The following is a 20,739-nucleotide window of genomic DNA, read 5'->3' on the forward strand; positions in this document are numbered from 1 at the left end:
CTCGTTTCATTTCCAGATTAGGGATTGAGCAACTTCAGATGTTCTCTGAGAAAACCTCACAGAACAACTTCACTTTTGTAAAATTAAATTACAAATGAGGGGACTCCATTTACTAACTGTTTACTGCCGAAGGCAATTTTGAATGGATTTTAACACATGGGAATCATATTATTATTATTGTTGTTATTATTATTATTATTATTATTATTATTATTATTTATTCTTAAAGCACGAATGAAACTTAACATTAATTTGCATTTGCAATATTGCACTTTAAAAAAAAAAAAAAAAAAAAAAAAGCACAGTAAAATCTCTAGTGATATTTTCACTGGTTTATGTTGAAGTTCCATTTAGTCCCACCACTTTTTCCTCGGCTGTTCTGTTCTCTAATCACAAGGCGTTGTGCAAATTCACTTGCGAATGTGAAATCCGTATTTTATTGCAGCATAATTTAGCACGCCATACATTTTGTTGTAATGGAGTGCTCCATGTTGTAGCGTCCGGGGATATTGCAGTGTGTACGTGGTGGATAAATACGCCTTAAAATATCGCTACGTTATCCACCTGGCAAGCACTGCACAGTAAACATGAATAAGGTGAGCTGTGAGGTTAAAAAAAACACCAAAACATTCAAAGCAACATTAGCAGATTTCCTTTCTGTAGCCGCTGTGCGTGAGCCTTGCAGCAGCACCCAGAAGTGAACAAAGCGACCCGGAAGCGGTGGTCCGACTGGAGGCAGACAGAACATCAACCTTTTATATTATAGCTGTTCTCGCAAGACAATATCTGCAGCCAGGACACAAGGTAATTTGTGCACGTCTTATTTCGGTGTGTGTGCGTGTTTTGCCCTGCTGAAGCGTCTGCTCTGTTGGTGGATCGCGTCCCGGATGCGTTACAATTGTGCACAAAATGTGATTTCCCTCCTTTGATTCGCCCAAAAGTTACAGAATGTGGGGGGGGGGGAAAGAAAAGTGAAATTTTCTTAACACGGCTAAGCGTTTTTTCGGGATGTGAAGGGCTTGTTTGCTTTTAGTATTCGCACCTTAGCGGCATCAATGTGCTCTTTGAATCGGCGTGATGAGTCCAGCTTGTCCGTTTCCGTGCTGTTTTTTTTTTTTTTTTTTTTTTTTTTTTCGCAGGGCATGGTTGTTGTAGGAAGTGTCAGTTTTTTTAAGAGGTGGGGAGGCCGGGCTATTCAAACCTGCAATTCGCCGTAAACAATCATTCACGCCGTTGACGTGATAAACACACCTTTGTGTCCTGCTCCCTTTTTTTAAGGCAAAAAAAAAAAAAAAGATCCGCAGCACCTTCTTATGGTACACGCTCCTAAAAAAAATTGGGGTCTGCAGAATATGGCGTCCCGCCTTATAAAAATAAGGCTGCCATTTTTGTTTCTCTTTTGTCTGGAAATGTTTTAAGAAAACTGTCTGAGAATGTCTGGACAGGAGCGGGAGGGTTCCGGGGGTGAACAGTCCTCCTCCGTCGGCCCGAGTCCGGAGCTGCTCCCCGGGCGGGCAGGACGACATGTCCGAAAAGTCCAAGAAGGCAAAGTTTAGTTTGGTTCGGCCGAGCTTTTAAAGCGACGGACCCGTAGTTCCCACAAATTCGGACAAAAGGAGCCGAGGACAGCTGCAAGCTACACGGCTACGGCTCTCCGTGTCTTTTTATAGGTGTCCACACATTCTCAGCTGACATTTAGATGCTGGAGCTGAGCAAATATAAATGTGTCGGCGTGGTTTTAAAAAGGCAGTTTTGTCTGCAGGCCCAAACACTCAGACATGCCTGTGTTTGCTACACAGTTCTACCGCTTTAGTACTGGATAGACAGTGCTTAAATGTTACTTTATTTTGTACCCAGAATGTTGGTGCTTACATCGTACTACTTCTTAAAAAAGAAGTAACTTACATTGTTTTCATACCCATCATCTGCTTCTTCCTCCCGGCCATATGATCTTATGGGGATGTTACTGACTTGAGTAGACCTGGGATGAAGATGTGAGATGTTGCTAAATGATGTCTTGATCTATTTACAACACTTTGCAAAAAATAAAAAAACAAAAAAAAAAACGTGAGGTTTAATGTGCCAGCCCTGCCAAAGATATATATATATATATATATATATATATATATATATATATATATATATATATATATATATATATATATATATATATATATTCACTCTCACGTTTTGTCACAACCAAGTATTTAATGTATTTTGTGTGATAGAACAACATAGAATATGACTGTGAAGTGAAATGAAAAATCAGATGAACAACACCTGAACATTAGGCTCAAACTCTTGCCACGGTTGAACTGAGTTAGGGACTTTGACTAGGCCAGTTCAAAACATGGATACATTTTGTTTAATCTATGGGTGTCCAACTACAGTCCTCAATGGCTGGTGTCCCGTATGTTTTAGATGCATCCCCTCGTCAATAAAGCCGAATAAGCTCAATAGCTTCTAGCTTCTTGGCCTTAGTGATGTACTGTGTTATTTTTCTAACGTGTTGTATTTCACATGGAAAGCAAAATGTTTAAATCCCCTCATGATACTGTTTGTTTACTTTTGTTGTTTAACAGAACCTCCATGGTAGCGCTGCATTTACACTGTGATTAAATTAATATATATAGCTAAGCTTTTTCTCATGAATTACATTAATACTGAAGGCAACGGCAGCTGTTAGATTTTATTCAGGGGCAGAAAAGTTACTGGGGCTGAATTGATATGCACTCTTAAATTTTCAGATTTGATTTTGCTGAACAATTATAATTCTTAACGATTATATTCTACTTTGTGTCTTATGGAATCTCAGTTAAATACGTCAATGTATGTGGTTGTCATTTGACAAAGTGTGAAAAGGTTCAAGTTGGGTATTGCATGGCACTGTATTCTCTTCACAAATAATAATGTGCAAGAGATTTGAGTCATGCCTTTTCTTTTCCGTTCCGTTAAATGAACAAGACTTCTCTGTGATTTTTCAAATGGGTCTCATAGGCAATATTTCATCAGGCTTTCTGAAGCTCTACTTGACCGTTTTCAGAAGAATGTTTTCTGTTGCCCTGGATGACTGGTGAGTCATCCGGGGCATGAAGTGGCTCCAGTGAACCAGCATTGACTCTAAACAGGAAACTTAGATGTAAACCTGTTTCAAGCATAATCTTTCAAACTTTTTTCTTTTTTTTGCAGATTGTGAAAAATACAAAGAAAGCGTTGGTATCAGATAGGCACAGACTGCCATGAGATTTTCAATGTATGATATTAAATAAAAAATGCAACGGCATTTACATCAAACCTAGCACCAAAATGAACCGCGTGATTGAATTTCTTTTATTTGGAACAGAAAGCAAGTATTATCCCTTGTGCTTCTAACATTTATTGTTTTTTTGATGTAGAAACTAAAGCTGAAATCAAGGAATAAAACACTCTAAATTTAATTGCCATTTTCAAGTATAGGTTTTGATTGTGTGGTGTTTTTTTTTTGGCAATCTGTATTTTGTTGGGTCACACTGGGAATCTGACGGGCTGATTTTAACCGGCTAAACAGTTGGACTATCAGCTAGCCTGTAGTCAATATGCCGTTTGTAGTTTGCTAACTACGTCCAATTTTGCAATACTTTTAGCGAATCAAAAGTGTAGTTTCTAGATCCTATTTATATATTAAGTCAGAACTTAGTTCTGCGAATATTAAGCTGAACCGTGTAATAGTTGCAGGTTCAGAAACCAAAGGGATTTAGCAGTTTTTGAATTCAGTGACCAGGCTAATGACTTTTGGCAAGTGCAAGCTAAAAGTCTATTCAGACACTAAATTTATGTCCAGTCAGAGCATGCTCACTAAGGTTGTACATTTATGTAAGAATGTGGTAGATTTTAATACACAAAAACTGCCGGAATTCCAAATAAACTATTTATTTCAGCATCGCTCTCTATGTTGTCAACAAGACAGCCATGTTGGATTTTTGGGGCATGTTTGGAAAGAAACCTTCTTCTCCTTTTCAATTTGGGGAGTGGTGAGGAAGGAAGCTTCCCGTTAATTTTTTACCTCATGGAGCCTGAAAATTTTTACTTTAAACCTGCAGTGGGAAAAGTTATTTAAATTATATCCATCTAAATAATATGACAATACATAGCAAATACAAAAAGTCCAGCTGCTGTGAGATGGCTTTCCTTATAAAACCACTGTTCTGGGTTTAGTTCATGCTATGAAAAACACCAGTGATAACAGTTTGACTCATAAAATAGTTTTTATTAGCAACAGCTAGGTGATTTCCAATGAACTGTCTCTTTGCGTGATTAATTATAAATTCTCAGGTTCTGTGACTTCTGCATTTTTTTTCTGGATTTTCTCCAATATAAAGACATAATTTGTTTCCCATGTCCTCATTTTTAAGCACATGGCTCTATATGCTGCCATGGCCCTTTGGAAACACTGGACTGAAAGGGAGAGAAAAGAAAGACACTGAGAAGTGCAACAAAAATACAAAAGTATTAAGAAGTGAGTGTAATGAAGGCGGTTTAAAACTTCTGTATACTTTCTGAAGATTTTAGTATTTACCAAGAGAGAAAACATGTGGGGTGATGACGATCTTTCCTGTATTTCACAATCAAACGAATGAATCTCTGTGGAGCCGTTCCTTGACTCAGCTCTGCTGCTACGCATGCACCATGCATGATCTGCTACATGGACTGCAAACTTTGCTGCAAGAGTATGATTAAATGTCAAAGGTGACATTTCTTTTCTTTTTTTATAACTGAAGTTAAATCAGACCAACGTCTCTTGCTTCAGGTCAGTTAGAATCACCAAACTTATTTCTATTTTCCCAATGCCAAAATAATGGAAGAATATGTCAGAGACGATAACTGTCTCTTGAAATAATGAAGGAATGCCCATATTATTTTATTTCCCTTTCGGATCAATAAAGTTTCTTTGAATTGAATATGCTGATGCTTCTGACAGGTTTGAAAGACATACCCATGGATGCCTTCTTGTTTGAGAGGATGGGAAACAAAAAAAAAAAACAATAGCCAAGATATCAGAAAGAGAATTATGGATTATGTCCAACCATTGTAAGAGACAGTGTCCGTGTCCCAAAAATTTATATATTTTGGTCCAAAATGTGTAGCTGGTGGGACAGTCCACAGTGAAGCATGTCTCGTACCGACGTGGGCTTTCCACGTTACTTCAAAAGTAACATGGAAAGCCAGATTACAGTTTACAAATGCACACCGGGACAAAGACCATGTAGTCTCATCGGACCACATGCCTCGTGGTCTGATGAAACGTAAGTGAAACTGTTTGGCCGTAATGACCATCGTTACATTTGGAGAAAGAACAGGGATGTCTGTAACAACCTAACTGTGAAGTATGTGGGTGGCAGAATCAGGTTGTGACGTTGTTTTGTTGTTGTAGAAACTGATATATTTAATTAAATAGGTCATGACCAAAATAAACAACCAAAAAACGTCATGTAGACATAGTGAAGCAACATCTACAGACATGATCAAAAGCTTAAAGCTTGGGTGCAGATTGGTCTTCCAAATGGACAATAACCCTGAGCATGCAGCCAAAGTGACCTAAGGACTCTGGCTGCATGCTTTGTGTGGTGCAGCCATCACAAAGCCCTGATCTCAATCCTATGTAGAAGTTGTTTGAAGATCTGAAAAAGGCGCGTGTGAGTGAGGCGGTGCACAAACGTGTTCTGTCAGGAGGAATGGGCCAAAACTTCAGCAAGCTATTGTGAGCGCATGAGAAAGGAAACACAAAAGGTTTGACCCAAGTCAGAGAGTTTAAAGGATAATTATCCCTGACCCTGATCAAATGCATGTAAACGTATGAATTTTAAAAGTTACAACAACAACAAAAAAAATCTAGAAAAACAATTTTTTTGTTAATTTTTCTGGCATTTATCAAATAGAATTATTCTAATCTTAACAAAACACAACAATAAGTTTGGTGTGTTTTGACCTCAAACAGTGAGAAATGAATGTGTCTCTTTGTTCTGCTTTAAACTCTTCCTAAATTCACCTCTAAATTTAGATAGAGTAGCATGGTGTCTACTTCTGGTTATGATAAGCTTCAAATTGGACAAAATTTAGCTGGTTTATTGCCAGCTAAATTATACAATCACACTAAATTATACTATAGGTTTTCCTGTGCTCTGATACAATCAGGAAATAATCCTGTTTGGAAAATACATTTTTAGAGTTGATCAAATATCAGTGTAGTGTTGTGACTCCTTAGAGATGTTTTCTGCTTTTTATTCAAGTTGCCAAATGGGTTCTGTTTAAAAGTGATTTATTGGTAGTACAGATGTGCCAGTAGTCACATCTGGGTTTACTGAGCCTTTTAAAACGTAGTGATTTATCAAAACAGATGAAAAGTGCAAGGGGGTAAATATAGGCCTGTGATTCCCTTTACAGTATCTTGTAATAATAATTATTTTTTTCAGTATATTAGAAGCAAGTAAGAACGGTGAATGTCGTTCAGCAAAGACATGTACGCTTTTGGCTGGTGAGGTAGTTGTTACGCGTTTGGAGTTCAGCTTCAGACCCCTTTGCCCACATGTTGTGTTTGTGATCATCCTGGTGATTCAGCAGCTCGCCAAGCACCACTTCTGATCGTGACTACGTGTCTCTTGTTTCAGGATGGCAGAGCCTCGATTTAACAACCCCTATTTTTGGCCACCGCCTCCCTCCATGCCAGGCCAGGTAAGTCCATCCACAACACGTCACAACGGCAGCATTTCCAGCCTAATTGCCGCGTTTGTGTCCATGTGTGAATGTCATTTCCAGCCGTCACCTAAAAACAGAACCCGGGTTGTGAAACTCTCACAGGCCACTGAAGTAGCTGTAGTAGAATGGAAGCTCTTTAGTTTACGCTTGTTTTTTTTGGCGGGGGGCCTACAAACGACATTCACACATGGTGGCTGTTTTCTGTTGAGCATGACCCGTTAACCCTTTCAGCTGGATAACCTGGTCCTCATTAACAAGATCAAGGAGCAGCTGATGGCGGAGAAGATTAGACCTCTGCACCTGCCGCCTACCTCCACCCCGTCCCAGCAGCCGCTGCTGGTGCCCACCTCGTCGCCGGACGGCGGCGCGCCGCACGGCATGCCGGTCCCAAAACCTCAGTCGCAGCAGGTGCCGGGCCACCACTCGCAGCCGCAGGGCTCTGGGCAGCTAGACATCACTCTGCACGCTCGACCCGCCTCCGGCTCTGGACCAGGTAGTTTTCACTTTCGTTGTTTGCCTCATCTGAAGTTTAAATAAAAATCTTCTAAAAATATACATATATAGTTCTAAAAATACTTCGGAGAAAGAAAAAAAAACAACTTGTGGTTTGCATTTGTTTTCCTGGGGTGTGAAGATTTTTCCTAAGGCACTGTATGGTCGTTGCGTTAGTAGTAGCGCTTTTCAATGGATCCAACTTTCTAATTCTGGTTCTTTTTTTTGTTATAGAACAAAACTAGCAGTTTCGCAGTTTGAGAGTAAAAACTGGCCGACTAATGCTGTTGCACTATCTCTCAACTTTAAGATGGAAATCTGGATGACAAGTCATCGGTAAAAGCCAAAGGATTATGGGAGGACTGGCACATGAGGCAGCTCACCGAGCAGTCGGGCCGGGTCAACCATCGTTCAGGTTGGTCGCCCGTCCCGACAACGACACGCCCGAGACGGAGCAGCTTGATTTCAGCTCTGGTTCTCGCCCTCCCCCAGGCCTGGCCCCCTCATCTCGACCCGACAACCACAGCACCTCGGAGGCCCTGACCCCCACCACTCCGACCTCGAGCAGCCAGAACCGAATGGGCGGGGCGCCTTCTGTGAACATCATCTCCGGACTGGCGAGCGGTCCCGGCATGGACCACATGAAGGGCGGACTGGCCGGACTCCTGGGCCCCCCACCCAAGGCACCTCGGGGGAGAAAGAAGATAAAAGCGGAAAACACATCTGGGCCTCTTCTGGTGGTGCCCTACCCCATCCTGGCGGACCAAGGCTGCGTCACTGTGGCACCTAAAGAGGGCAAAACCTACAGGTTAGGCATCTAGAGTTACTATACACCTCTTATTTACAGGCTTCTAAGCATTCTTTTGGTGGTTTACAGTTTTTTTTATGCCTTTTTATCCTTTTCTTTTCAATCTTTCCGTCGTCAAGATGCAAAGTCTGTCCACTCACCTTCTTAACCAAGTCAGAGATGCAGATTCATTCCAAGTCCCACACAGAGGCCAAGCCACACAAGTGTCCCCACTGCTCCAAGACATTCGCCAACGCCTCCTACCTTTCCCAGCACCTGCGCATCCACCTCGGGATCAAGCCCTACCACTGCTCCTACTGCGAGAACTCGTTCCGCCAGCTGTCGCACCTGCAGCAGCACACCAGGTTCATATCACTGTTTACACAAGCATCGGGTGGTGATGGGCTGGACAGACCCAGCAGGCCTCCATCCATCCATCCATTTTCTATACACCCTTAATCCCTTATGGGGTCGGGAGGATTGCTGGTGTTTATCCCCAGCTAACGTTCTGGGCGAGAGGCGGGGTTCACCCTGGACAGGTCGCCAGTCTGTCACAGGGCAACACAGAAAACAGACAGGACAAACAACCATTCACACACACACAATTTAGAGAGCCCAATTAACCTGACAGTCATGTTTTTGGACTGTGGGAGGAAGCCGGAGAACCCGGAGAGAATCCACCATGCACAGGGAGAACATGCAAACTCCATGCAGAAAGACCCCGGGCCGGGAATCAAACCCAGGACCTTCAAGGCAGCCGCTCTACCAACCGCGCCACTGTGCAGCCTCCCAGCAGGCCTCATATGTAGAAATGTCTTATTTGTGAGTAGCTAGATAGAAAGGTAGGAGAAAAGGCCGGGAATCGAACCTGTGACTTCCGCGTCGAAGAGGTTGTGCTTTACCCCTGCGCCACCACAACACCCCCCTGTTTTATCTGATTTAACAATAACAAGGTTTTTGTTAAATCTTGTTATTTAACAAAAATAACATCCCCTAAATTTTCTGTTTATTAACACACCCCTTTTGCAGTGATTGATATTTTAAATATGGAAGTAGGGATGCGACTGATGCAGGAAAATCAGTCGCATCAAGTCTCGACTTTGCAGGAGAGACGGATCTCGGAATAGATGGATGTTTTAGGAACACTTTTTCTTAGGGTTTCGTATTTAATACCTTTCTGATTTATAGCAGCATACATTTTAATCCATGTATGCTGCAGACATACATGGATTAAAAATAGAACTTGAACTTATGGCCGCATAGACTTGCATGTTAGATACTGGACCCAGTTCAGCCGACCAGTCCTCTAGAGCAGGGATGGGCAAGCCTGGTCCTCGAGGGCCGGTCTCCTGCAACCTTTAGATGTGTCTCTACTTCAACACACCTGAGTCAAATAATGAGGTCATTAGCAGGACTCTGGAGAACCTGACTGCACTTGGGAGGTGATTCAGCTGTTGGATTCAGGTGTGTTGGACCAGGGAGACTTGCAGGACACCTGCCCTCGAGGACCAGGATTGCCCACCCCTGCTCTAGAGAGTCTAAATCTTCACAGTGGTCATCATCACATCGCTGAGATCCCTGAAAAAGCGTTACTTCCTGAAGTACTTCCTAAACAAGGGTGTGTATGGGTCAGAGATTGCGTGAGGGGACCGCACATCCTCCCGTCCATTTTGCCTTCTTGGATCACAATCTTAGCATTGTAAAGTGACACATGCCAGTTTCAGATCCTGTTCTTTGCGCACGCCATATTTAGGAAGTAGAACCCAGAACGGTCCACATAATAACCTCAGGAACACCAGTGGGTGGACTTTGATTTGGTGTTTCACTCCACTGCGGCTCATTCACATTTATTTTAAATATGGAAGTAGGGAAGCTACGAAAGCGTGACTTGGTTTAGGAATCACTCGGATGGCTTAGCTGCTGTTATTTCCATCTTTACAATGTCTTGTATTCAATTTGTTCCAGAATCCATACTGGCGATCGGCCTTACAAATGTGCTCATCCTGGATGTGAAAAAGCTTTTACTCAGCTGTCTAACCTTCAGGTGAGTCTTTAATTATCCTAACAGGTTCACACCTTGAACAGAGTGCAGAGCGGGGTCAGTGTAGTATCACACAGTAGAGGTGTTCTTATTCTGAAGACGCTAATTATTCTAAAAGCAGGAGTCGTTGAAAGTGTCTAATTTGACTTGAACATTGTCCAACTCTGGATGACGACATAGAAATGAAACAGTGTTACAAAAAAGAAAAGAAACGTTTTAAAACTTTCTTACTTTTTACCTTATTTGGAGAGGTGATATAAATTATAATATCATTTTGGAACCCGACCAGCTCACAATCACTGACTGCACTGTGAGTTCTGCTGGCCTTCACATGTGAAACATTTCTAAATGAAGAACTGATGTACAATCCAGAGTTCCTAAAAATCACTCAGTCAAAAACAAACAAACAAACAAAAAAACGTTTGGACTTTTTATGGCCGTTGTGGTTTTTTCCCCCGGCGCTCTCCACGGTAAATTGTAACGCATTCATTCCCTCTGCACACTTGGACCTTTGAAGTGGACTGCTTAGCAACCTTTCTCCTTGTCTCTCCTCCACCCTACAGTCTCACCAGAGGCAGCACAATAAAGACAAGCCGTACAAATGTCCCAACTGCTACCGTGCCTACTCAGACTCCGCATCGTTGCAGATCCACTTGTCGGCGCACGCCATCAAAAACGCTAAGGCCTACTGCTGCAGCATGTGCGGCCGGGCATACACCTCAGTGAGTAGAAAAAAAGGAGAGAAAAGAAAAGAGCCACAGTCCTTTCTTTCCCCAGAATGTGTGTTTACAAAGACTGTTTATAGCTTTTTGCTGATAAGATTGTGACATTTGATGATGTTCTGCCTTCCTCTGACAAAGAGAAGTCACGTTTCCTGTTTGCGATGGTTAACAATCCGGAGTGCGTTAACGTTTGCTCAAACGAGCGGGGAGGAAGTGGCATTTCGGAGCTCAGGGATCTTCCAAGGAGTCCTTTTCACTTAAAATGACAGCTGCATCACAGAACGGGAACAATGACTTGGCTACAATGGCGGGTCCAAAGATTTAAATGTCAGCTAAAGTGGGTGGGTTGTTGGCCAAATAGCTGGGGTAAAAAAAAAAACTAAAAAAAAAACAGGCAGCAGAAAATCTGCTTTGGTGTAGATTCTGTTCAGAGTTTTGGATTCAAATAGCAGTTTCTCACTTCCTATGACGTCACTGAAGGCTAAATTGTTGTTTCACATTAAAACAGTTATGGAGCAGTGGCTTTGATAAAGGATAAACATGATAAACATGCAAAGAAATCTATGTAAATGTACACTGGGTGACCAAATGTCACAGCAGACAGATGAAAAACTCTCTACAGACATGGTGTTTATTAGAGACTGGCTATAGGTTACTAGAAATAGAAATGACTATTTTACTTATATTTTAGATTTAAAACTGCTGACTTCCAACATATCAAAAAAAGTACTTATTCTGGATTCCTTTGACCAAAAAAACCTCACCTACAGTGTTATTTGTGACATTATGCCTGGGATAATATCAGGAGAAATTAAAGAAAAACCTTCACTATAAAAAGTCTGCATCCATTAATACATTTTTAGAGGCTTGTTGAGTGGAAATAAATACTGGAAATACATGGTCAGGTAAGTCTGGTAAGATGTTGCATTTACATTCAAAGAACAACATAAGAGTAAATCCGTAAAGAAGTATTGTCGCAATTTTGACTGGGACTGAATTTGAATATCAAATTTGAACAGCTGTCACGTGAAAATGTCCCTGCATAGCTGGAGTCAGCAGATGAAAGTCTTTGAAGACGTCCCACAGAAACGCTGCACCTTTTGGGTTTGCGTCTTCGTGTTGCTCACCTGCAGGTCTCGCGAGGAATGATTCGAATCCAACTCCAAAATAAATGTGTGTGTTTTCCAACCTTTTTTTTTCTAGGAGACCTACCTTATGAAGCACATGTCCAAACACACAGTCGTGGAGCACCTAGTGAGCCACCAATCGCCGCAGAGGACCGAGTCCCCGAGCATCCCCATCCGGATCTCCCTCATCTGAGCTCGTCGGGCGTCCATCAGCGGGATTTCTCTGTCTGGGTCGGGCCGGACGTCTGGAGGCCCTGCACCCCTCGTCCACCTACATAAGGCTTACATTAGCGTTGTGACAGCTGACACAAGCATTCGGTGTTAAGTTTCAGTTAACGGACTGCCTCCATCCGTCTCCACCTGGGCTGTCTGGCAGTAAAAACAATTTTATATATATATATATATATATATATATTTATATATATATATATATATATATATATATATATATATAATCAAATAAGAGCACAGCGTTGTTTTGTGAATGTAACAGTACAGCGTGACATTGATCTGGCGGTCCGAGCGGCGAAGAATGTCTTGGGTCAGATTCAGAAAGCACTTTGGTAAGCATCATGTAACCCGTTGGATGCATCGGCCTGTTAAATATATTTTAGATACTTTTTTTTTTTTCTTTTTTTTTTTTACCCCCTTCAGTTTTAGTTTATTTTGTCCCCGCTTTTCCATAAAATGGGTTTTCAAAACTTGGCCTTTTTAAAGTATTGAGAGAGGATGTATGTGGTGGTGGTGGTGCTGGGGGTGAGGGGGGGATATTTGCTGGGTGTGTTTGGAAAACATCCAAAGATGATCTTAAAGCACTTTTTGGCACTGTGGTTTTGGCTCAAACTGTTTTAATCAAGTTGGAGGGAAAATGCCAAACAAAAAAGAAGGGGGCATTACTTCTGGCAGCTAGGAGTACAAACAAATGACGGTTCTCTGTGCTGCTCTCTTCATTTTTCTTTTTTTTTCTGCACAAGTACACGGCCATCCAAACCTGATGACGGGCAATCGGTCGATGACAATTCCAATGATTGTATGAGGAGGTGGAGTTATTGGCAGAAGTGGAGCAACATTAAATGGAATATATATTTTTCTTGTTTTAGCTCTCTCAAATTCTGTGACAACCGTATTCAATTTAAAGGCACCTTTCAGAAATATTGCATTTATGTACCCATTTCCAGCATCCCTTTTCCACACACACACACACACACTCTATTTTTATGCTCGTGCAAGTGATCAGTGCCATACTTGACCTTTGAGAACTGAAGAGGAAGCCGACCTTAAACAGTTTATGAAGGCTTTGACGATTCCTTTTTTATAAGGTTTTGACACGTTTGTCAGAACTTAAGTAAATATTTTTTTATTTTTTTTTTTAAATCAGCTCAAATTCCAGCTGAAATAGTTTTTCTTTTTTTTTTTGAAGTGGGTAATTTTAAATCCAACCACTGGACCAAAATGTGAAGTTAATGTACAGCTACTCTCACCTAGTCGACCCCCGCCCCCTTTATTTTTTTTAGGGTTTTTTTGTTCTCTTTAAAATAAGCTTTACTCATCTTGAAGAAACTGCAGTATACGTCCTACTCGGTAGGATTACGAGTGTGTGTCGAGGTAAATCCTCAGCTGTTTCCTCCTCGCTCTCTCTTTCTCTAGTATTATTTTTACTGTGCACAGTATTGTTTGTTGTATTTTTACTGTAATCTCCGAACGGTACTTGTAGGGCTCCCTGTATTCTTCAGGGCGCTTCAGAAAAACAAAAGAAAAAAACGGTGCTGCGGCTCGTCGTTAGCTCGGAGAAGGAACTGAGAATAATGTAAAATACATATACAGTATATAGTATGTTTTCAAAAAGAATAAGAACCTATTACTCAAGCCACTGGCCTGAAAAACGGACATTTACGCCAACAACAGACCCTGCCTCTTCAACGTACTCCCTCTAACTCTCAAATTTTTTTATTTTATTTGATTTTTTTTTTTTGAGATAATGGAAAAATGTACATGTTCCTGTACTGTAAAACATGTTACTCATATAATACCTGCTTTTCGGTTTTCCATCGATATGTTCTGTTTGGAATTTGTAAAAGTTCATGTATGAATTTACTGTAATTATTTTAGTCTACCTGTATGTTATTAATATTCATCTTTTATATCAGTTCTATACATGTAAGCCTTAACTGTTTATCATCCCAGATCCATTACTCTGTATTGTGTTCGACAGTATTCAGTCGTGTAAGCATTTTATTCTTGTTTTGTTCTTTTCGTTTTATTCCGCATGGAGTTCTTGAGCTGTAATCTGTATAACTGTTTAACCCATGTTCTCTATGAAAAAGATATTCAGTAGATTTATTACACTTTTTTTTTTTTTCCTGTCTTGCATTGTGGTTTCATATACGGTTTCTAGACGACTAAATATGCACAGCCAAGACTGAGGAGTTTAACTAAGGTCATCAATGTTTAAAAAAAAAAAAGGAAAATAGAAAAAAAAAAAAAAAAGCTTTGTATCTTTACCTTGTTTAATAAACAGACTGTTATAAATTAGTCCGTTTCTTAAGTTGAAGTTTGAAAACGGAGCACGCAGACATTTTTGTTCATTAAATCTTTATTTTAGAAAAAAATAATTTAAAATTTGAAACCAAAAAATGTTCACATACAAATGCGACGAAAGTTGAACCAATTTCCACAATCCTTTCAAAAAAACAAACAAATAAAACAAAGTCCCGCGTTGGAAACACCAAAGTTTCAGGCACAATGGAAATAACAAATTCTTTTGTGTAAAAATGTAGCTAATACAAAAATAGTGGCTTGCATTTAGAAAATATATGCAAATGTGATGCATTCATGTTTATTAAAACCTATAGTAGTTAATATTTGGGTCTAAAGTGCAGCTAATATTTGAAGGCATTTGTTTGCGTCAGCCACATCTATTGGTACCTCTGGAAGATGAGAAAAAAATAAAATAAAGCCGTTATTGCAGTAGCATAATCTCCAAGAAATGTAGAAAAATACACATTTAAATTAAAGAGCATTATAAAGAAAGAAAAAATCTGTGCACTAACATGGCATTCCACCGAATCCTATGGGCTTCACAAAAACTGAGATTTACACTGACATAATGAGGATGCTGAGCAAGATACAAAAAATTAAAATTAAAAATCTCCAAAGATCACTCAGGCAAAGCATGGCATCTTGGAATATCCATAGCAACCAAAATAAAGTAGGCTTATTTTAAAGATGCTGTTTTCATGCTGACCTGGATGAATGTGTGGAAAAGCACCAGATGCTTCCCATTAGGTTTGATGGAGGACCTGTTATGCTGTGGGCCTGTTTCTCCTCCAGGAGCTCTGGGAGCTTTGTCAGATTAACAGCATCATGAGCTGTTTTGGAATAACAGGAAATACGGAGCATAAATCCCAGCGTTTCGTCCAGAAAAGCAAAAAATGAGTCGTCTTTGAGTATTCTAGCAACGTCACGGAGATAGTTCAACAGAAATCAAAATTTCTCCATGAACCCGCTCACTTTTGATACTTAAATCCTGTTGGGTAAACAGAAAAGGACAATAAACCCGACGTAGCTCTCTCTGTGCACTCCAACCTCGAACAATGCTATAAAAGATCTATCCCATTGAGAAAAATGAACTTCAGGAGCACAATCAACTATTGTGTCATTGTTGATTTCCTTCATTGCAAGTTGGATTTAAAAAAAAAGAAAAAAAAATCCCATTTAGATTATGATGCTTATGAGTCATTTTTAAGGTGATTTTTTATTTTTTATTTTTTTTTACATCCCTACAGTTGTGTTAGTAAACATGGCCGGTACTGTTCGTCCTGTGACAGGCAGGGCAGTTTCCTTTGCAGAATTTGATTACATATAAATACACAATACGTCTCTGTTTAGTTCAGAATGTACGAGAGCGATTCTGTCACATCACGACTAAACACCAGTGACCTGGTGTGACAGGAAGCCGTGCGTGAAATCATGCTGTCACACCTTCTATTCTGTTACAAGCAGACAACTTGACTGCTGTGTTACTTAAAAAAAAAAAAGAAGAAAAAAAGAACAATTGAATATGAATTTTGTAATCATATCTGTGAGTTGAACTGGACTTTGTTTTTGGTGGAGTTCAGAGTTTCAAACAGATAGCTAAGCATGAAAGATGATAATCGCAGATGTGGCCACGTGACGCTGCTTTAAAACCGCAGGAGGAAACTTTTTTTTATGTGGATGACAAAAAATAAATAAATTAAAACACTACCAGAGGAAACTTGAATGAGGCCAAGAAGAAGAAAAATAAAAGGACAGAATTGTTTTTGTTTAAAGTACCAGATAATCTCCTGTTAGACAGAAGACGGGTGAAACATTCCGAACTGTAAACTGGTAAAAATTCACTCAGTTTAGATTTTTTTTTCTTTTTAAGTACAAAAGTAGCCAACACGTTAGGCATCATAAAGGCATCAAAACACTGCAAAATCGAACCAGGAAAAGTTATTAACATCCCAAAATTTGCACAGCGTTGCTGAAACATCTTGAATGTAAACATCTGTATAAAAAAAAACATGCTAAAGTGCTTCAATTCAAATAGAATTATTAAAATAACTGTCAGAAAAACGTATTTCCCATTAAAGGCACTAGTGTGTGGTGCTTCTCATGATGTTATGTTACAAACAGTATCAGTCTTTCAAACTTTAAGTGATGCTCGTAATCTTTGGCGTGCAAAAGGCAAACAAACCAAAGAAACATAATAAACATTTAGAAAACCATTTGCACGCGTTTGCATTCCAAATAAACAGACTAGATTCTAATGTAGAATCCCAATGGACACTGTTGTCTTTAAAAACAGTGTACGTTGAAAAATACTTGATTAATAAAGGCTTTGTAAAAAAAATAAATAAAAATAAATCACTTTCAGTAAGCTGCTGGGACAAATACAGTACCTATGAGGCAAACAAGAATCTGCTTTTCAAATAAGCAGATTACGTTGTATGGCAGTGACATCACTAAACTCCCATGGCCTCTCACCCCTGGTCTTTGCCATCTGAGGTCTCTTCGCTACCCTTAGTGGAAGTCAGAGTGACCATTGGGGAGGTGAGGTTCAGGTATCCCTGCTCAGACGGCTGCTGCGTAGAGACGGAAGTCCTGGCGCCGTCCAGCACCACGTGCTTGCTCACCGTCGCACGGCAGATCGCGTCCAGGATGTCAGCGTGATCACAGGGACCTGAGGTCAGACTGACACCAATCACAAGCTCTGTTATTAGCAAGCGTGGTCGGCCTGTCGTCGGGACGAAAGCTGCTTTTAACAGTGTGAGCAGCAGCCGAAGCTTCCCCTCCCCCTGACTGCAAAGCGCCAGTTTTATCTGCGTCACTCCACCAACACTTTGGACGCAATACATCAGGTTCCTGTCAGAAAGTTTACAAATGATTTGTCCTAGAAAAAAAGTATGTTGTAGCTGAAACTAAGGATCATACACACGCACGTTTCTGAAGCTAAATAAGAAGACAAAAGGGTTTTTCAGTTGCTTCCATTCACAACTTAAATGTTTCACAGGACTACTTCGTGCTTGGCTGTGCAACACGAAGAGTTTTGGTTAGAAGATCCGTTAATGAGAAAAAATTTCACAACATATAGGACGTTGTAAATAAACTTCACTTAATTTTATGTTCCATCTTTTTGTCTGTAACAAAAACTGACGCCGTGAATTTCCAAATGACACTTTGTTGTATTTCTGACTGGAAACGTATAAAATGAACACTTTTAAGAAAACGGAGAGCAGCATACTTTACATTGTCATAACATAACATATTTTTTCCGTCCTTGTGTCAATGTGCGGTTCACGTTTTCTCAGGGTTACCTCAGAGCTGACGAATGCAGGACGCTGCCTGTGAAACCATCAGCGGGGAGCGATCTCTTGAGATTCTGTTAGAAAATTGGACCAATTCGCAAGTTAGATATGTGAACGCGTCTGTTAACGTAAACAAAACACAAATTTAAACGTTTTCAACAAAACTAAAATAATTTTTTTTTCCTTATAACTGTTTCACAGTTAAGGACAGCCACTGTGGACCCGACGGTAAATGGTGTTTGAAATTCTCCACAATTTCAGAGCATGACAAAATAATAACACGGTCCACTCGAAATAATAATAAAAAAAAGTTGTCCATGTTTCTACCTCCATACTGTAGAATGACTCAACGTTCCTCAGGGCACGCTCCAGGGACCTGACTTGATTGGAGAGCTTCATGGTTCTGTCCTGCAGCTGTTTGTTTTCCACCTCTAAGACATTGGCCCTTTAACAGATAAATCCCCCACACTCAAAAACAAATTAGGAAATAACAAGACAATGGCACTGATATTTTTTTTAATGGCACTGATTAAAAATATTATTTGTTCCTGGTAAAATCTAAGAGGGATGTTGTTTGATTATTAATTAACAGCTGACATTCGACACGCTGAGATTTTGAGTAACGAGGACATTACAAACAGATTTCTGATTAATAAATGGTCATCATACATCTGGATACATTATTTCATCAAAGTATGTGAAAGTATTTTTCTGTAAAAAAAAAAAAAAAAAGGATTAAAAATTCAACACAAATGGCATAAAACAAACTTGGAGATAAGAGAAATGATAAATAAAATAAAATAAAAGACCTTCTCTGTCCAAGAACACCTGATGAAACTTTAAATCCTGTGGCCTTGTGACCCCAAACTTTTGCAAAACTGACTGGACAAATAAGACTTTTATTAAATATCATTTAAAGCTTTCACAAGTGCACAAAAGTGACTGGTCAGTTTTGAGTCTTACATTCAACTTTAAAAAAACAAAACAAAAAAAAACTTCTTCTGCAAATGTTTTTGTCAAAAGTAACTCTGATAGGATCTATGACACAGAGAGCCAACGGGATAATAACTGAAACAAAAATAGCTTTCATGGAGAGAAGTTAGTCGCGCTGTGGTGACCCCTGCTGTTCAGGAGTGGTAACTGATTGAGCCACCTGTGTTGGACTGTGGAAGCCGTCCTCATGCCTTTGCTGCCCATGTCCTCTGCCTCACTTATCCTCCGCAGCAGCTCCCGCTTCTCCTCCAGCAGCTTCTCGTTTTCTAGCATCACTACGTTGATCCGCTCCTTCTCCTAGAAGCAGCGCGGGGCAGAGGGAACAAGACAAAAAAAGCGTATCAAGACAAAGACATGTTGGAAAATATCAAACCTTTTAGAAGCAGACACTGAGCGGGAATGAAAACCTTATAGGAGAGACTGGAGGCCAGCGCCAGATCGTTCTCCAGTTTCTGGATGTTAGAGTCTCTCTGTGCCGTTGCCTTCAGGAAAATCTGCTTGGCCTGACACAGTTTGGTCTTGTGTTGGCTTTGCTTTTCGTTGTACTTCCTGGTCGTTGTAGAAGTGCAGAAGAAACACGAGAGCATCAAACACGGCGCACAAATATGACATGTGTTCCCTCTCCTGAGACGACACCATTTTCACTACTGACGTTTTTGTTGGTTGTTGACCATTATTTGGTCTGAAATTGGGAAAGTGGGTTTTGTTAAGGCAGAAAAGCTTTGCTGCTTTTCCAGCTAATGAGGACGTCCCAGGAGTTATGCGCTTCAGTTTCTCACGAATGAACAAAATGTCCTGGACAACAGACTTTATTCTTGCCACCTCACGTAAAGCTCAGCATATTCAGGCCTTGGATTTCATAATCCTCGTCAACATACTAATATTGATAATGACCTGATCTGTGCATCTAGTTGGAGGAGGACCTGCTGCAGCTCCTCTTGTAGCCTCTCACACTCCTGCTGACTGGTAATCAGCTCTTCCTGCAGTTTGTGGTTTGACTTATAGCTTGTTTTTACCTAACAAAAAAAACATTTGTTTTTTTTACATTGAAATAAGAGGTTTAACACTTATTGAAGCAAAGTAACGTTGGAGTATTTCTCACCTCCTCTCTTGTCTTCTTGAGCTCAGCGTCCAGGATGGACAGCTGAGTGTCCAGCCGCTGGACGCGGTGGCTGAGCTCCGTGTTTGTCCTGTTGAGGGAAGCTTCCTTCAGCCTAAGCGAGCGTACCTGCTGCTGCAGCTCCTCCTCCCGCTGCTCTAAAAGCTTCCTGGAACAAAAAAAACAAACAAGTTAGAGCGACTTGAAACGATGAGCCGGGTGAAAGTAACGCTGTGGTCCACTCTGTGTCACCTGGTGATGTGGCCCTCCTGCTGCTGGGCCCTGAGGGCCGACAAAGAGTCAAACAGATCCCTGCTGTCCCTCTCCAGGCGGCTGCTCTCGCCGGCTCGCGCTTCCTCGACACGTAGCTGGTGCTGGGCGTTCTTTAGCTGCTGCTGGAGCTCCAACACCTGCAGAAAAAAAGAGAAATGACCCATTTCCAAATGCATTCTGGGGTGTTCGCTTAAACGCACAAACAAAATGTTGAAAAGCTCAAATCCCATCAGAAGGAGCAGCGCTGGTCTGAAGAAGGAACCGTCATCCTGCAGGTTCATGAGCCGGCAACACCGACCTTCTTGTCGGCAGCGATGAGCCGCGCCCTCTCGGCCGTCAACTCCTCCTGCAGGCTGGCGGTGGCGCTGCCGTTGGTGCTGCTGCGTATCAGCTGCAGCTCTAATTCTCGGACTTTTTGCTGCAGGCGTTCGCACTCGGCGTCTCGAGCTTGGAGTTTCTGCTCCGCCTGTGCCAGCTTGGACTGGGTCTGCTTCAGTTCAGCGCCGAGCTGAAGAAACACACGAGAGAACAGATGCCTTCAGAGGAGAGCAGGAACTTTCCTTTTCCACTGTGGCGTAGTTTAACATGACAAAAGAATGGACAAGAATGAGTAAAAACAAGAAGTTAATATCCAACGAAATC

General features: G+C 40.9%; 2 protein-coding genes across 5 annotated transcripts in view; one reads left to right on the top strand and one right to left on the bottom strand.

Annotated features, from left to right (window-relative positions):
* znf362b (zinc finger protein 362b) lies at positions 1–14,433 on the top strand. 3 transcript variants are annotated; one of them, XM_044125965.1, is made up of 10 exons: positions 1–596; positions 664–804; positions 6,645–6,708; positions 6,964–7,225; positions 7,535–7,639; positions 7,717–8,032; positions 8,152–8,376; positions 9,977–10,055; positions 10,616–10,774; positions 11,978–14,433. In XM_044125965.1, exons 3-10 carry the CDS (start codon positions 6,646–6,648, stop codon positions 12,092–12,094), a joined length of 1,326 nt encoding a protein of 441 aa, XP_043981900.1. In that variant the 5' UTR covers positions 1–596; positions 664–804; position 6,645; the 3' UTR covers positions 12,095–14,433. The 3 variants fall into 3 exon arrangements, with proteins under 3 accessions (XP_043981900.1, XP_043981891.1, XP_043981908.1); XM_044125956.1 differs by having other exon boundaries at positions 1–804; XM_044125973.1 differs by having other exon boundaries at positions 1–804; positions 6,991–7,225.
* Positions 12,533–20,739, bottom strand: part of ccdc30 (coiled-coil domain containing 30) — an 18,841-nt gene continuing 10,634 nt past the window's right edge. For both annotated transcript variants that reach the window (XM_044125612.1, XM_044125604.1), the window contains 9 exons: positions 20,396–20,605; positions 20,077–20,234; positions 19,828–19,993; positions 19,620–19,741; positions 19,133–19,274; positions 18,886–19,022; positions 18,060–18,177; positions 17,742–17,806; positions 12,533–17,118 (listed from right to left, as the gene is read on the bottom strand). In XM_044125612.1, the coding sequence (XP_043981547.1) occupies positions 16,908–17,118; positions 17,742–17,806; positions 18,060–18,177; positions 18,886–19,022; positions 19,133–19,274; positions 19,620–19,741; positions 19,828–19,993; positions 20,077–20,234; positions 20,396–20,605 (1,329 nt within the window). In that variant the 3' untranslated portion in view covers positions 12,533–16,907. The remainder of the gene's footprint in view (positions 17,119–17,741; positions 17,807–18,059; positions 18,178–18,885; positions 19,023–19,132; positions 19,275–19,619; positions 19,742–19,827; positions 19,994–20,076; positions 20,235–20,395; positions 20,606–20,739) is intronic.

This window comes from Gambusia affinis, linkage group LG01 (genome assembly GCF_019740435.1).
Source record: "Gambusia affinis linkage group LG01, SWU_Gaff_1.0, whole genome shotgun sequence".
Taxonomy (NCBI): domain Eukaryota; kingdom Metazoa; phylum Chordata; class Actinopteri; order Cyprinodontiformes; family Poeciliidae; genus Gambusia; species Gambusia affinis.

Excerpts from the sequence above, each read along its gene's own strand:
- znf362b (XM_044125956.1), top strand. The coding sequence starts at position 6,646 with ATGGCAGAGCCTCGATTTAACAACCCCTATTTTTGGCCACCGCCTCCC. Across the intron at positions 8,377-9,976 it reads CACCTGCAGCAGCACACCAG|AATCCATACTGGCGATCGGC; the intron begins GTTCATATCACT and ends AATTTGTTCCAG. Across the intron at positions 10,775-11,977 it reads GCGGCCGGGCATACACCTCA|GAGACCTACCTTATGAAGCA; the intron begins GTGAGTAGAAAA and ends TTTTTTTTCTAG.